General features: G+C 38.1%; 1 protein-coding gene across 9 annotated transcripts in view; it reads left to right on the top strand.

Moving 5' to 3' along the window:
- The window catches only part of KHDRBS2 (KH RNA binding domain containing, signal transduction associated 2), a 340,503-nt gene that overhangs the window by 209,027 nt on the left and 113,692 nt on the right, over positions 1-17,784 (top strand). For all 9 annotated transcript variants that reach the window (XR_013181236.1, XR_013181235.1, XR_013181233.1 and 6 more), the window contains exons 5-6: positions 2,665-2,792; positions 5,316-5,511. Coding sequence is in view for 1 of the 9 variants with exons in the window: in XM_054629453.2 (XP_054485428.1) it covers positions 2,665-2,792; positions 5,316-5,511 (324 nt within the window). In the remaining 8 variants the exon portion in view is untranslated. The remainder of the gene's footprint in view (positions 1-2,664; positions 2,793-5,315; positions 5,512-17,784) is intronic.

The raw sequence follows: 17,784 nt of genomic DNA, 5'->3' as shown, positions 1-17,784 counted from the left end.
ATATTCATCAGGATAGATACCCTGACTCTAGCTATACTTGTAGCAGCTATGAAAGATTAATTCAGCGTTCTGTTTCTGTTTAAGGGAAGAGGCAAAATGAGAATTTATGCTGATAATTTCAGGTTTCATGTTTAGAAATTATGATTCTTATTATGCCTTTTAAGGAACCTGTAAGATAAATTATCTTTATAGAGTTATATTTTTAATAAAATCATTCTCTTTCAAGAGACCTGTCCCAGCATCTTCCTTTGGGAGTACTTTGCTGTCTTTACCTTGTCATTTCAAAATATACTGTTTCTTAACTGATTGTGCAGCAAAGAACCTGCACACAAAAACTAAGGGCATTGCATAACAGATTGGTGTAGTTTTACAGATCTTATTGTACATTATAAATTCGATTTGTATTTTCTGTTTTGTCAATACTAAGATTTTAAATTATATTTTTACCTGAGGGAGTAATAGTTTCTTTGAGGCAATTTCTAGTAGAATTCATTTACACAGCAATATTCCAAAAGAGAGGGGTTAAAGCAGCAACACAGAAATTCCAATTTCTGTCCCTTGCAGGTCCTTTCTTTTTTTTTTTCCCTCCCACATTTTCCTCTTACAAGATGTACCTACATTATTAATGAAGTTTGGTGTCAGTACCAGTGTGGAATCTGGAGGGTAAACTCAATCAGCAAGTTTGAAGTCCTAATCCTTGTAAAGCCAGTATGAATAACAGATGATATTAAGAGGGCACAGTAGATGGTACCTGTTCCAACAATTGCTGTAAATGTGATCTCACTGATTCCGTTTTTCCCTCTGTATTTTACAGAGCACATTGATTTAGAAGATGTCTTTGGTTTATTATGATTCGTGTTAGAAGGATAGAAAAATGTTCAAAAATATTTGGGGATGGTATGAAATGAAAGCCATTATCTATTCTATGATCAAATTAGGGATTTCCTTAATAAATTAAATTATTTTATTTTTAATTATGATGTTACTGTAATTATCACACACTATATTGTAAAAATAGGGTTCTTTTCTGAATTTCAGTAATAGATTTTTCTCCAGCTACACTCCCTAGAATTTAGAAAGGAAATTGTGACCAGGCCTACACTCTTAGAACACAGCAGGATCAGGATCATATCTTTAAACAGATTTCCTGGACCTCCTTAGGTGGAAGAAGGAATGAGCAAGGCCTCAGTTCAGATTCACCATTTACTTGGTCTTCAGCTTGTCTGAAAGAGGTGTCACTTGTAATGCATTTCGAGGTCCTTGCATGACAGTCAATGGCAGTTACTTATGGAGGGATGGAAGGACAGAAGAGCTGAAATTCAATGATGTTTCTGTTTTGAAACAATAATTAGCTATCACACAGCTGTGCTGCCAGTGAGCTGGCTGCTAAAAAAAAAAGGAATTTCTGACAGAGGAATTTGGACAAACATAAAGTAAACATGTCCATTATTATGTATTATAGTGAATTAGACACTCTATAGACAGAAAAGAGCAGCTTCAGGTTCACAAGCACTGGTCCTCATGGGGACTTCAATGTCCACAAGATCTGTTGGAGGGAAAACACAGCAGGGCAAGTGCGTTCCTGGAATACATTGAGGATAACTTCCTTCTCCTGGTGCTAGGGAAGCCACTGGGGAGATGCTCTGTGCTGGACTTTGTTATCACCAACAGGGAGGGGGTGGTGGGGAAGGTGAAGCTCAAGGTGAGCCTGGGCTGCAGTGACCATGAAATGATGGAATTCAAGAGCCTTAGGGCAGGGAGGAGAATGCACAGCAAAGCCTGGCCTGGACTTGAGGAGAGCAGACGTGGCTCTCTCCAGGGAACTGCTCAGTGGAGTGCAGTAGGACAGAGCCCTAACTATAGACATAGTTAATATTCAAGGATCACCTCACCCAATCATGCATTCCAATGAAGAGGAAATCAACACAGTGTCCATGTCAGAAGGCTTGGAATTACATCTTTAAGGCTCCTTCCAACCCAAACCATTTTATGAGTCTGCGATTCTATTTTGTTTCAGTGAGAAAAGGAAGTTCATCTGGTGTTCCGTTTACTGAGCCAACAGAAATTGCAGTGCTGAAGTCGATACCCTGTTGACTTAAAATGGGCCTATTTCATTTAATTTAATTTTTTTTATAGTAAACATACTTTGTTACTTGACTGTTTCAGGATATACAAAATAAGTGAATTCTACATTCTGTAATTCTAATTGGTATTGAATTAAATCATCCAGTCATGCTAATGTTCAAAATAAGGTAGAATTTCTGTTTTAAGTGCACAAAGGTAACCAGGGAAGTTTACAAAAAAAAAAAAAAAAAGCTTTCTTTTGGTCCAATTACAATTCGCTTGAAATTAGTACCTTTGTATATGAAAGTCCATCTGCATTTTGCATACAGATACATTTCTCTGTGTTTATGCCTTCTATGCCTTTTGTGGGTTTTTTTGCATGTTCATGCTCTTTATGACCACCTTCACTACCCATACATATACATTTTTCTGTCCATATATTATAGGCAGTTGTCCACTCCCACTTGTACAATTTTTCAGCATACCAGTGGTAATGCAGAACAATTCACCAAAATACCATCCACAGAATTTCTGGTTTAGGTGGTTTGGCAGCTCAGCCAAAATACAGAGTTTCAGAAAGTTCCACCTTTTGCATTTCAGGATTATAATGATGAAATTCGCCAGGAGCAGCTGAGAGAGCTTTCATACTTGAACGGTTCTGAGGATTCATCACGCGGACGGGGCATTCGAGGAAGAGGGATCCGTGTGCCACCTGCAGCTCCTTCAAGGTCTGGTAACCTGAGCTATTATGTTAATAGCTTTACAAAATCTAAGCAATAGTAAAAAAACCCCATAGTTAAAAAAAAAAAAAAAGACCGTTACATACATATCCTGGTCAGAAAATCAAAATATTTGTTTTCTGATAACCGGCGTGGTCTCTGTTGTTCCAGATTTTCTGATCTATAGGTCACCAGGCACAGTGAGTGACAACAAATGAGAGCAGATTATGAAGACAGGAAATGGATATTTCTAAGAATACTTTTATGCTAGTACTAAAGCAGTATGGTCAGTAGCAAAAAATATTTGGTCAAAATAATAGGGTAGTCAGAGAAGGCCTCATAGTCTAGGTGGAACTTTATTTGCCAAATAATTACTTTTTATACATATTACAGCTATACTGTGTGTATATACAAATATACCTATCTATATAAACTTCATTATATGTTATGTGTTGGTGGGTTATCAGTTTTAAGTGAATTTGATTGGCATAATCTAAAAACATTGGGGTGTGAATGTGCCCAAGTATTTTTTCATATCTAAATAACATGTATCTCTGCTTATTACTAAAGCCACTGTAAAATCTTAGAACATTCTCTCAGACTTGCTTTTCCCTGTGAACCTTAAGGACTTCATTGCTTCAAGTATCTAAGCTACCTAGCTGCTTCCAGTCTTCTCTCCATAGAGGTCATTTCAAGATGAGTCTTTAAAAATGGACTCTTTTTTTGGAAGAAATAGGATATGGGGGTACCTTATGTTATGCTGACAAAGAAGTTGTTCAGTAATTGAATGGGCTGATCTTTCCTATGACCTCTGAGGTTTTTTCCCTGAGGGTGTCTGTCTTGTTTACCATCAGTTTTTCCTACATGAGCTTTTTAATTGGTAGTATGATGCACTTACTTACACAGAATTTTTTGCAGAATTTTTTGCAGTTGGCATTCATCACCATCTTCTACTCAAATAGTGTCTGGGCTCAGTCTTCCTTACATTCATGATCTCTAAACAGCTTGACTTAATAATGTTTTTCAGAATGTCACTGCAACAAACTAGCAGCTTTTAAATTGGGTTCAAAGCATAATCGGTAGAGTTCTGGCCTCTAATTCCTGCAAAATACCCAAATGTTTTAATCAGTTTGACAGATCCTATGATCATGGATGCCTTCCCTTTTTTCCAGTCAAAAATCCCAGGAGAATATTAAAAAAACCTGTTGAAGCAAGTCCAGAGGAAGACCAAAAAATGGTCAGAAGTCTGGAGCACCTCTCCTTTACAAAGCCAGGCTGAGAGAGCTGGGTTGCTCAGCCCAGAGAAGAGAAGGCCCCGGGGATACCCCATTGCAGCCATTCCATATATAAAGAGGGCTAAGAAGAGCAAGAGTCTTTTTGCCAGTCTTAAATGAAAAGAGGTTGGACATAGGGAAGGAACACTGGAAAAAGTTGTGGGTGACCCATCACTGGAAGTGTTCAAGGTCAACTTGGGCATGTCTTTAACAATTAGATCTAGTGAAAGATGTCCCTGCCCAAGGCATGGGGTTTTGACTGGAGGATCTCTGAAGGTCCCTTCCAACACAAACCATCCACTGATTCTGCAAGTCTAAAATCAGCTACTGAAACTTGTAGTAAAGTAACAAACATCACAAGCTAATGCCATGGGTTTGGTTGTCTCAGCAGGGAACAAGCCACAGTTCCTACTGCTACAGAAGACCTGAGTTCTATGCACAACTGTGGATCTGGGTGTCATGCAGGGTTGTTATACTGGCATTCACAGTCTTCCAAAAAGACAGCACACCCAGGAGCATATTGCTCTGAAACAAAACTCACAGACTGCTACCCTGATTTATCCCCCTTCTATTTCATCGTATGGTATAGATACAAGTCTTTTTAAACAGTAACAGCTTCTTCTGATTTACTAATTTGTACAGCAAAGGAGATACAGCATAAATAGCCCAGAAGATGCTAAACATCTTTCCATGCTTCTCTATAAGCTCTGTTCTCTCTGTGCAGTGGGGGAAGGTAGAATCCAACACTACCAATCCTTTGCGCTGAACTAAATTAGACAGGAAGAAGTTATTCCTCTCCTTTTATATTCTTCCTCTACTTTGCCTTGAAAGTTTCTGCTGTCCTACAATATCTTCTGCCAATCCATTTCTCTCACCCACCAATAAGCATGAAAATGAGAGTGGTGACTGCTCTTGTAAAATATTTTGATAGCAACAGAAGAGGTTCCTCGTTTTCTTCATCTTCTAGAACTGCTTTGGACTAATTCTGCAACCCTGTGAATTGCAATGATTCAGAATTTTATTAGTACAAGCAACAAGAGGATCAGGTGCAAAAGGCACTGGGTAGTTTAAAAATAATGCCTTTCCATAATATGAGTTCTGCCTGAGATGTTGCCTAAAAGTGCTTGACATCGTAGCTGCCAAAACCCCAGAGTTACACGATGCTTTAAATAGTAGTAAAAACGTGAGAGCCTTTAAAATGGGGCGTGTCTTCCTTCATTGAACACACCGGAGTGATCATTCCTTTTGCTCCCCGCAGGGGCCGTGGGGGTGCCATTCCGCCCCCGCTGCCGGGACGAGGTGCCCAAGCGCCCCGAGGAGCGCCGGTGACACGCGGAGCGCTCCCCGTCCCACCGGTGGCCAGGGGCGTCCCCACGCCGCGAGCCAGGGGCGCCCCGTCCGTGCCGGGGTACAGACCGCCCCCGCCGCCCGCACACGAGCCCTACGAGGACTATGTAAGTAATGCCCTCCTGCACAGGGGCTGAGCCAAGCTCTGTCATGGACATGGAGCCCTTGCGAGATGCAATAGCTCCTGTGTCTCTAATGCTTTTCCCTGGACAGTCTGGGTGATGCAGTGTGTCTGCAGGCCTGTGCTCGGCAATGGGGGATTGGAGATTTGTTCACAGCCTGCTTATGGATATGAGAGCTCATGCTGGATAGTTCTTGGGCTGTCACAAAAGAGCAATACAGATATTTTAAAATTTATATTGTATACTTAAAATCAGTATTTACTGTAACCAAGTTCCTAAGAATAACAGCTCATATCCTTTGTGAGAACATGAGGAGGTGGGGGGAAGGCAAGCTGTTGTTCCAAATCCTTTTTATTACATATTTGTATTCAACACTGCGTTACAGATACATAACAAATAGAAATTCAGGTAGTTTTCATGAAAGCTGATACAATGATTTATCTTTAGCCAGGAGCAGTACTAACTGACTGTCACCTTTTCTTATGAGGTGTTAAAAATAATTGTGCTGTACACATCAAAGCTTTCAAGTCATCCTCATTAATGTTTCCTCCTGGAACTATCACCATAACAACAGATATCCAAATAGAGACGAAAGTGCTATCAAATATAATGTCTGAATTTTTCCGGCTATGGCAAGTCCAAGAGTAAGATGAACATCCAATTTACTCCCTAATCCTACCACCAGGGAAAGATGCACTTTTATTCAATTAATAGTCTTCCTAGAACAGAAGAAAGGAAAATTAATCAGAAATTATTTTTTGTTGTTAAAGCTTCACTCTACTGTGTGTATTTGTAGTGTCATGTCTGCTTCAAATCAGGGATGCACATTCTGTTAATTCTAAGAATCACAACTAAGCAACAGCAGCAAGAAAGGAAGGGGAAAAAAGTCACTCCTCTATTATTTACTTCAACACAGTTTCCATTAATGAATGAGCTAAAAGTCCTGCTAAGAAGTGGAATTTCATAAGTATGCATTTCTTTGACAGTGTGTTACTGTCTGTTAGTATCAAAATGTATGAGACCTTCCTTTCTGTGCAGATACGGAACCTTTGTCATGTAAAAGTAGGATTATAATTGAAATAATTTCTTTTTTCATTTACACTACTAGTAAATGTCCTAGAGTATTATGCATCTTCTAGGGAGCATTTCTTGCACTTTTTCTGGATGGTAAATGTATGGAAAGCAAAATGAGAGAGAAGTTAAGGCAGCTGGATTATCCAGGTTAGGAAGGCATTCAGAGCCAGTTCCCCATATTTTTGAAATGCCCACACTCTCAGGAGCACAAAACATAGATGCAATTAAAATAGTCAGTTTAATTTGTGATACATTAGCCCAATAAAAACAAACATATGTGTTTGTGGGTTTTTCCCCCTTCTTAAATAGCAGCAAAAAAAGGTGCTGCCTTATAGGTCAAAATTCACATTTTGGAGATCTTCCATCTCCTGTGTCCTTTCAACATCTATATTCCACAGCTAAGAATATATGAGCTTGCTATCATGCACCAGTTTTCAATGAAAATTTCTTGTTATTTTATAGAAGTTTGTAAGTTCAGTCTAAATAATTTTGGTATATTATGGGCTGAGATAATAACTAGAACTCTGATGCTATGCTGGTAGAAGGAAAAGTTCACTGTCACATACCTGCATATAATATTGAAAATGATGTTTTAGGGAAAATATTTTTATTTTGTGGAAAGTAATCAACACACTTTTTCTTCCCAAGTAAACCATATAATAAATCAGATACTTGGCTGGACACTAAAAGCAAATGAATCTATTTGTGGACCTGCAGCAAATGTCATGTATGATTGTTGTTCTTTCCCCCCTAATCCTACAGATGAAAAACTAATTTATAATGAATAATTTATCCAATTTACTTTTTTTTTCCTGCTTCTAAGCAACCCAGAAATGTATTAGAATTTCCTTATGAGTTTATATTTTTCATTTTTGATTACAGTATTTCACACCATTTTTTCCTACTATTTGCAAGCACCATTGGTTTGATTAGTGGTACATATAAATGCAATGTCATTTATTGTGAGTAGCCATATTCTGTATTTTTGTTTGCTCTAATGAAATATAGGAACTCGAATGCTGATCTGAAAGTGAATTCAAGAAATAGAATCGAATGGCTAAAAACAGTTTTTTTAAAAACGTTTAGACAGCATTTCCTGAAAAAAATCATTTGCTGAGCACTACTAATCAGAGATTGTATTGACTGTTTGACCTTGAAACATCTAACTGTTCAAATCGGTTTGGATAAGCATTTAAAAGTTTGGATTATCCACTATATAAATATTTTGAGGTTTCCTGATGGCCTTTCTGAGAATTCATAAAAACAGATGTCTCAAGAAAAGTAAAGTCCTGTCATTGTGGTGAATATATTCATGTGCAACATTTTGAATGTCAGACCTAGCCAGAGGGAAAAACATTTGGAACAACTTTCAGAAAAAAGGGCTGGAGGAGGAAGGAGGAGTGATTCACCTCATGCTTTTTTCGTTACTTGCCTTTGAAACTTGCTTTATATTGACTGCAGCCTAGATAGTATCTTAGAGGAACTTCTTAGCCACAGGAAGAGGCTAAGAAGCCTTTCTACTAACATTAGAAAATACATGCAAAGAGAAAGTAATTACTATGTGGACCTTCTTCACTTTAAAAGCAGTTAATTGGGTGTGAATCTGGATGGAGAGTGTAACTGGCAGCTGCCATGCAGCTTTTGGGGTTTGTGACCTGGTGTTGTGCTTTAACTGCAGCCACACGCAGGTGCTCACGTCCCTGGCAAGGTCAGGGTGACATGAAGAAGTGTAAAAGTGAGAAAAATGTTGGGTTGAGACAGGATAGTTGTAGTGAGTTGGCACTGACAGGATGCAAGACACCCACAAAAGCATCTCTATCACTCCCCTCCACAACTGGACAAGGGAAAGAAAATATAATGAAAGATTTATGAGTTGAGATGAAAACCAGGAGAGAAATCACTCACCAAAGTGAGTGATACTATCAAGGGAAAAACAGACTCAGTTTGGGGATTTTAATTGAATTTAGTACCAACAAAATCAGAGCATGATAATGAGAAGCAAAATAAGGCCTAAAAAACACCTCCCCTCCCATGCCCCCATCTCCTTCCTAGCTCTGCCCCCTCCCTAGGTGCAGGGAGACAGGGAATAGGGGTTACAGTCAGTTCATCACAGGTTGTTTCTGCTGCTGCTCGTGGAAAGGAGTTCTACACCTGCTCCAGCATGGGATCCTCCTTCCACAGGTCTGCAGATTCCCTCCAGGAGCCTGCTCCAGCACAGGGCTCCCATGGGGTAACAGCCTCATCTCAGGCATCCACCTGCTCCAGTGTGGGGCTCCTCCAAGGGCTGCAGGTGGATCTCCATGGGCTGCAGGGGCACAGCTGCCTCACCAGGGGCTGCACCAGGGGCTGCAGGGCAATCTCAGCTCTGGTGCCTGGAGCACCTCCTGCCCCTTGCCTCTGCACTCACCTTGGGGTCTGCAGAACTGTTCCTCTCACATGTTCTTCTCACTCCACTCTTCTCTGGCCACAATTACATCTGAGCAATACCTTCTTTTTTTCTTCTTTTTAAATATGTTATCACAGAGGTGTTACTATCAACTCTGGTTGGCCCAGCCTTTGCCAGTGCTGGTTCTGTCCTGGAGCTGGCTGTCATTGGCACTGGTGAACATGGGGAAGTCTTCTGGCACCTTCTCACAGAAGCTCCCCCTGCAGCCCCCTCTCTCACTACCAAAAGTTTGCCACACAAACCCAATAGAACAGGTACATGGGTAGGCAGGATTGGGAACTGGCTGAATGGCAGATCCCAGGGGTTGTGATCAGTGGCACAGGGTCTAGGTGGAGGCCTGTCACCAGTGGTGTTTGCCAAGGTTCAATACTGAGCCCAGTATTCTTTAAGGTATTCATCAGTGACTTGGATGAAGGGACAGATGCCTCCTCAGTGAGTTCACTGATGACACAAAGCTGGGAGGAGTGGCTGATACTCCAGAGGGCTGTGCAGCCCTTCAGAGGGACCTTGACAGCTGGAGAGATGGGCAGAGAAGAACTATCTGAATCTCAGCAGAGACAAATACAGGGTCCTGCACCTGGGGAAGAATAATGCCAGGCACCAGCACAGGCTGAGGGCTGACCTGCTGCAAAGCAGCTCTGGGGAGGAGGACCTGAGGCTCCTCTAAAGGCTAAGGTCTTGTTGGCAACTTGTGAAACAGGCAATAGGCATGATAGATTGAGATTCATGATTTATACAGAAGTGAAGAGTACTTGAGTAGGTCTGCTACAATTGAAGCAATAAATAATAGAATCATAGAATAGTAGAATAGTTTGAGTTGGAAGGCTTTACAGATCATCTAGTTCCACGCCCCCTGCCATGGGGGTTTCTAGACCAGGTTGCTCAAATCCTCATCCAGCCTGACCTGACCTTCAACACTTGTAGGGATGGGGCAGCTTGACGGGGCAAAGGCAGTGTTCTGCATAGTATATTTTGATATGAGCATCCACACTTTTCCACTCAAAATTAAAGCTAAATATTAGAAGGGTGCTTAATCCAAATCTAAGCCAAAACTACTGTTGGTTTCTGATCCTGTTTTGGAGGGCATTTGACACTGGATCTATATTTTTTCCTTCTGAATCAAAAGCTAGTAATGAACTGCCAGTGATATTTTTCTTCACATTTTTTAGAAGCTATGGGGAGCCTTGATAAGAGGTCTGATGTGAATTTTGAAGTGACTTACCATTTGTTCCTTACTCCAGATGGAAAGAATTATCAAATTAATTACATTTGGGACTAAAATACACATTGCTTTTGTATTTTACCTCCACTTGCATTTTCACTCTTGGATAAAAAAGAGGACTTCTGCACAGAAAGCCACTCATCATAATATGAATACTTAGATAAGCTTCTTGCTTTTACAAACAAATATATAATTTGTTTGCAAGGAATAGGCTGGTCTGTCAAGGCACTGTGAAGCTGCAACAGCTCTTAGGTCTAGGACAGCCAGATTAAAGAGCAATTTTAAATGCAAATATTCTCTCTCGCCTCTCAGTTCACTGATCAAACCAGCCAGGCACAGATTCTTGTTATCTTCTGAAATAGGTGGAGAGCAGTGCTTTTACAAAGTCACTGGAAAAGAACCACACAATAAGATAGATTGTGCTTTTAATGTCATGCAGTTTTTCCTCTCATTTCAAATTATTTAATACGAAAGCAAATGCCACATTCAACTGTTTATTCAAAGATCAATGAGTTATTTACATTTTTCAATAGTTTTCAAACTGAAACAGCTATGCTCATGCTTATTCAGTGCCAATGTAGACAATAAAAGACTAACAATAAGAGGCATTTTGTCACACTTCAAGATTTTAAAAAGAATAATCAACATTTACACGTGCCTGCAATCCACAAAATTGCAGTTGCGGAGGCTTTGGGAATTCTTTGTGCTTTTAAATCCATTCTGTCTGCCATTCCTGGATGTAGATGGAAACTATATAAAGACCTAAACTTCCTATTCAGGGCCTGTTTTCTCCTGTGCTACTGCTATAATAAATATGTTAAAGTGAGCAATTTATACTCTTGAAGCCGATTCCTATAATCATAGTAGGACACTGTCAATGAGAGTGAGGCCTGGACAACTAAGAAGACTTTTAAGATTATTCCAAACCTTAAAATAGTGAAACATATTGGATATAAAAATAGGTAACAGGGATTACTTTCTTTTTCTTTTTGTTTTCTAAAGTGGTATTTCCAAGTTTTAAAATGTAGCACTTATCTATTTCTATGCCTTTTCTGGGTAAGAAAAAAATCAATGAAGAATGTATTGAGACTAAAGATCATTTGAATAAAGCTGGAATTATAGACGTGGGAATCTGCATGGCTGAACAACATATTGATTAAATATGATTGATTAGCTATTTATGCCCAAGGTGCTTGGAAAAAGTGCTAAGCTCTATTCAGCTTGTATCTGCTGTGACTTGAAAAATCAAATTTTCTTTTTAGTACAATAAACAGGATAATATTTACATTATCTGAAAGACCCTGCTGAGGTTTAGAAGCATGCTGTGAAATGAAGGCATAGCGGACTTATTCAGATTTTGGATAATATTGTCCATGAAAAGTATAAATATATTTATTGTGAAAAAATCCAGCAACATAAATACAGAGTTAAAGTAATGGCAAGTTTTTAATGTTTTTCTAAGAGCAGAATCCACAGTCAGCACTAAATCTTTAGTGTCTGGGAACGTGCAGGTCTAGAGTTTTTTGCTTAGCTGTGCAAACTGAAGTTTGTATCTTATTTGTAGAGATTTTAGACTGAGTAAATAAGGCTTGCCTCATGAGACCAGAAGAATATCCTGAGACCAGTGCAGTACTAAAGTGAATACTGCTTTCAGACTCATCACTGCTGTGAGTTTCTCACATATTGATAATGTGGTCCAAATCAGATTTTATTATTTTATTTTCTTGATTTGAATTTATTTGTTTTGATTTTATTGTCTTAATCATAGTTATTCAACAGACTTCACTAATAAAAAACGGAAAAGTCTTACATCTATTTATTAATGTTGCAGAAATATTTTTCGTTGAGGGTAAGTTCTTCTGTCATCACCTTCATGCTGTCCCTACTTGGCAGAAATGATTCTCTCCTTGACATTAGTTACCAAGTTTTCAGATGAGAATTATTTTCTATGCTAGACAGAATATAAAAGAAAATGCTGATGCAGCTGTACATGTTTTATTATTATAAATGATGTTATTACAAGTACAATGTAATAAATATTTATATTTGTTATATAGAGATCTAAGTGAAGGGCATCTCTCAATTGATGATCCAGCCTGCATAGGGTCCTTAAATATTCATAGTGTATGCAGTTGTATTCATAAAATTCTGCATAAAAAATACATGCAGTGTTATTCACAGAGCCAAATGTATCTGCACCATGCAATGCACCATTTGATCATTGAACAATGTGGTTGTTCAGGAGCCTGTTACCAAAAATACATATCTGCTGTCACTTGACTCAGTCACAACTTGTCACTCAGTTATTTATTTGATGGAGAACAGTCTAGATTGGTACAAAATAACTCTACAGCCATTTGCAGGCTAAACGTTATCAGTCGACTCTATTTCCACCCATCTTATCCTTTCCCAACAGACTGTAAAGCAAAAAATAGGTTTTTGGGTTTTTTTTAACAAACTTATACAAACTTAAAGAATTGCTCTTCAAGACTTGGGACAAGTCTAAATTAATTAGACATATTGAGAGTTCAGTTACTATGTGAATTCAGCTCAGTTAGAAGGAAGCCTTGGGTTTTTTATTTCAATTCTCAAAGTTACTTAACTAGTTGTAGGCCACTGAGGTACTAAAAAGCCAAACAATTTTGGACTTCAAGGTTCATCAGTTTCCAGGGAGACAGACACATCTGCACTCAGTAGGTGCAGAGACTTCAGCTGTGCCAGACAGCTACAGAAGCTTTGAGCTCTGTTTTCAGGAAGGGCTCTGGAGAGTGAGACACCATGGCACTCAACATTAGCACACCAACATTGCCTCCAGCATGCCTGTTGTTCTTGTGCTTTTCAGTCTAGCCTTTGGTGAACTAGATTAGTGATTTCTTATTAAAGCAGATATACAGAGTGCTCTTTATATCAATGGACTCCTTGTACAGATGACAGAGAACTTCTAGTTTGTGTATTATTTATGAAGAGTTTACATTGCAGCTAAAATTTGAGCTTGATTAATGTAGTAAAATGCACAGTTTAGGGACTGCTTCATGTTAATTGAAAACTTACATGGTTGTTCCAAAAGAGTATCTGAGTTTTACTGGAATTTTAGGGCCATGTATTTAAAAACAACATCCTGTTGCAAGAGCTTTCATCAGAGTTCATCTCTTATTCTGTTTGATACATCTGTGATATAGTCATCTTGCAAAAAATCCTTCTGCATGAAACTGGAGAGATACATATTTAGCAATTGCATTTATGATAAAATAAAAATATTACAGACCACAGTTCAGTTTCATTCACTGGCTCATGGGTCTTTTAGCCAGTTGCCTATACACATACACTTATTGCTTACTCAGGAAAATGGAAGAATAATAATTGTATCTGATAAAATTAAAGGCCCAAACAGAAGCCTTGTATCCTTTTTCCCTTATTGTATTTGTTGCTCTGAATTTCAGTTATATATAGGAAGAAAAAGGTTTGGGCTGGGTGAATTATCTCATGGATTGACACCTCCCCAGCAATATGCCTGTTCTTTCTGGGTATGTAAGGAAGGCTCAACTATATATATAAGCTTTTATTCTCATAGACCTAGGAATGTATGTATATACCCTGAGTGGATATTGTTATAAACAAAGCTGACTAAAGCTGTGCCAAGAACTCAGGATATCTGCTGATAACCCTGCAGCTACTTCCCCAGCAGCATCATGTGTGTGTCCTGTTATCTGCTGCTTTTGGAAGGAGGAGGTTTGACTCTCCAAATCTCTTTAGTATTTCCAATAAATCTTTGTGTCAGTATAAAGACATGTGCTTACACTCTGATACAGATATATGTATATATATATTTGTTATCTGTAGCTACATCATCGAAAAATATGGTCCATTTCTTCCAGTCCATCTGTTTATAACAACTTGATGCTGCACAGAGCTCCTCTACAGCAAGCAACATGCATGAGGAACTATGTAAGAAATAGGTCTGAAGGATCAGAGACATAAAAATTAAAGCATTTATCTTCTTTTGTAACAATAGAATTTGGGGAAAAAATGTAAATATAGGAAGGAAAAAAAATACTAGCAATTGTGCTAAAGGATTGAGTTAAAAGAGTAGTTTGACTTGTGCAATTAGATGGACTGGATGAAGGACACTCTTCCTTTTGTTTAGCAATGATGGTATTAAAGTGACTGGAATATTCATAGAAATACCTTTGTCTTATGGGTAGACCAGTGAAGTTCTCAAACATACTCATTTTTAAAACAATTTAATTAGTTACATTTTCTCAAAGGTGCAGACTTAGTGTACCTCTTAAAACTGCAGCAAAAACATTGTGAGAATTGATTTTGTTATGAAACACAGTACCTTGAGTTTGACCTACAGGACTCAGAGTGCAGCAATCACTAGAAAAGGGAGATGCAGTATAAAAGCTCCAGGACAATAAAGTAAAAGACTAGAGATGAAAAATGTTCTTTATCCATACAGGCCTGTTTTTTTCATTATGAAATTATGGTTGCCTGCATTTTAATAGCTTTTACAATCACTGTAAGTGCTGTTACTCATAGATACCTAGTGTTGTTTCATGGCCCTTGTTATGGTGTAAAAATCTGGAGTGCCACATCTGAAATCATAGAGTGCAATGGGACTTTATTCAGTGAAATTATATAAATAACTGCTTCTTATATAGCAGGATCATAAGAACACAGGGACCCAAGCATGACCCTGTACTACTTTGTGCAGTAACATCAAACCACATTTAAATATTTCATAAAATCAGTATCTGTGTAAGTACATAACATTATGTATAAGTTCCTGAAAAGGTGCTTGAGTTGTAGCTTTGGTGTTCATACTATCCTTTAACTCTTTCTGGACCATTTAGTAAGGTTCTGTAATGAAGATATTAATAAACCATTAGATAATACACTAGCATGAATTCTTTTGATCACCCAGTCTCTGTCAGATAGAAATTATTTAAGTCTAAATGGGGACACAGAAGCCTAAAGGTTAGAAACTCCATATTGTGATATCTTTTATTTGGATTTTCCAGTCCCTTATAATTGTCTCTAACTGTTCAGCCTTGCAGTTTCTGACATCCAAATGTTTAGAAAGCTGAAGTGAAAAGAAAAAATCAAACAGCCAAATATACCAAAGTGAATCTTATTTAGGGCAAATATATAAAATAATGTACTATACTGAAGTATTTTAGTATTTATTTTCATATTTTAGTTTATTTTACTATGTATTAGAATCACACTACTTTTCCCAGTTTCTTTTCTCAGTTCTTTCCTTTTTCTACCCAGAAAACCTCAAAAAATCACATTATGTACACTGCTTACTAATCTTTCTGAGGACTAAACTGTAAAACAAGCAGATATACATTTGAACAGCACATATTTGGGTACTGCAAAAATAAATTGTTCAAGTCTGGTTCTTCACCATTGTACTCAAGGTTGATCTCTACAATGTAATGTAGCCCATGAACTTGTCTTTATTAGGACTTTGCAGGTGTGTACCAATGCTCACACATGCTGCAGCAGGATGTTTTCTGAGAAAAATAGTGTATTTAAAAGAAAATACACTGGAATTCAAACTGTATTTCTTTCTATTTTAGCAACCAGTTGCCATCAATCATTTCACTTTGTGGACAAGCGCTGCTTGCACAATTTAACTGACATGCAGAATTAAGATGCATGCTTCTTTCTTTTCATACAAATCTTATTTTAAGAATAGATAATTCCCTTTGTATTACCTGTTTGCAAAAAAACATTTTCAAAATTAGTCTTGGTTTGGTTTGCTTTGCTTTTCTAGACAAAATTGTTCATATATATGAAAGTTAATGGGTTATTTTAGTTTTATTTAGCTATAAATAACAATGAAATAATAAGTATTTATAAGTAAAAATTAGTTTTGGAAATTGGGATTTGCAAGTATTTAGACACAACTGCACCACCTAACAGGTGATATGCAAATAAAGAAAAAATATCATAAACAAATGCAGGTAAATCAAGTAAATCAGGCTGTAAGGGAGATGCAGACGGGATCTGTGTTTCATTACTAGTTAAATTTTGCCAAATTTAGGTATGGACACTGCAGCTCAGAGAATGAGAAAAATAAAAATAAGAAAAAAACATAGAATCACTGAAACGCAGTTCTTGAGCCTGAGTGCATCTATCAAATAAATTAGAAGCAGCAAAACTTTGGTCATTTTTCACTTTCCTTGAAGAGCCATTTTGCTTTCTTGCAAGGCCACCTTTCATGCAAACACCCTAAACAAATAAATCCAAAAAGCCATTTGGAGCTTTTCTAATTTATTACTTTTGAGGTGCCTATTACACATCGCCATTTTTGTAAAAGCAACAAAAGTGGCTTGTGTGTGCTAAACATAGCAAAAGCAGGGAAAAAAGGTAATTTTCATAGAGTTTTATTCATTTCACTCAGGTTCTGATTGTTATTTTCTAAGGGGTAAAAAATCTCCCATGCAAGTGATGTGTCTTGTATTTGCATAGTGTTACTGTCTATAGTTGTGATGTATATTTACAAGTGAGGTTACCGCATTGGTAGCTGTAGCCAGGAACTGGATGGCTGATCAGTGCTTAGAATCATAGAATCATTAAGATTGGAAAAGACCTCCAAGGTCATCAAATGCAACCTTTGACCAAACACCACCTGGTCAATGAAATCATAGCAGCACTGAGTGCCATGATCAGCTGTTTCTTAAACACTTTCAGGGACACTGACTTTGGCACTTCCTGAGCAGCCCACTGCAATGCTTGACAGCCCTTTCATTATGTGAATTGTTTCTGTTTCCCTCAACAGTGCAGTATCAACGGGAGTGAGAGTGTTTTCCTTGGGCAGAAATACTTTGCAGTCCAGGGGAATCCACTTCAGTTGGGAGCATCAGGAATGAAGTACAGGAAAAACTGCAAGTCAGTGTCTCACATCTTGGATGAATGAATTCCTGGATAAAAAAACCAAAAAACAAAGTGAAGGGACTACCTTTATTCCAGTCTTCTAGATTCTTTTTAAAGGATTCAAGCTCTTGCAGAACCCCTACAGAATTAATGTGCCTACCTGTCCACTACAGCAGGCCCAGTTCTGGGGGCAGGACTTGCCTTCCTGTGGACCAAACAAGGGCAACAAAGTGGAGAGGATCAAGGGTCATTCAATGTTCTGCTGTCATCCTTTCCAAAAGGACAGCTAAAGGGTACTAAACTGTACAGCACTGTGGGTAGCATTCTTAATTCTCTCTGTTTTCCTGTACATCTTTCAAGAAAGTATATTCATCTTGGATGTCACCAATTCCTATATGTTTCCTTAGTTTATCTAGGATGCAAAAATTTGATCCTGGATCCAAAATTTGATCCTGGATCCAAAAAAGATCCTTAAATTACACAAAATTTGCAAACAAAGCAGGCTTCTAAGTCCTTAAATTACTTCTGAACAGAGAATTTAAATTCTAAATAACTTAGATTGTTTTTATATGCTATTCATTTTGTATAAAACTTACAGGGGAGGGGGAAAAATTATTTTAGTTTTTTTCTT

This window comes from Agelaius phoeniceus, chromosome 3, assembly GCF_051311805.1.
Source record: "Agelaius phoeniceus isolate bAgePho1 chromosome 3, bAgePho1.hap1, whole genome shotgun sequence".
In the NCBI taxonomy this organism is placed as follows: Eukaryota; Metazoa; Chordata; class Aves; order Passeriformes; family Icteridae; genus Agelaius; species Agelaius phoeniceus.
This window is presented reverse-complemented; position numbering and strand designations above follow the sequence as displayed.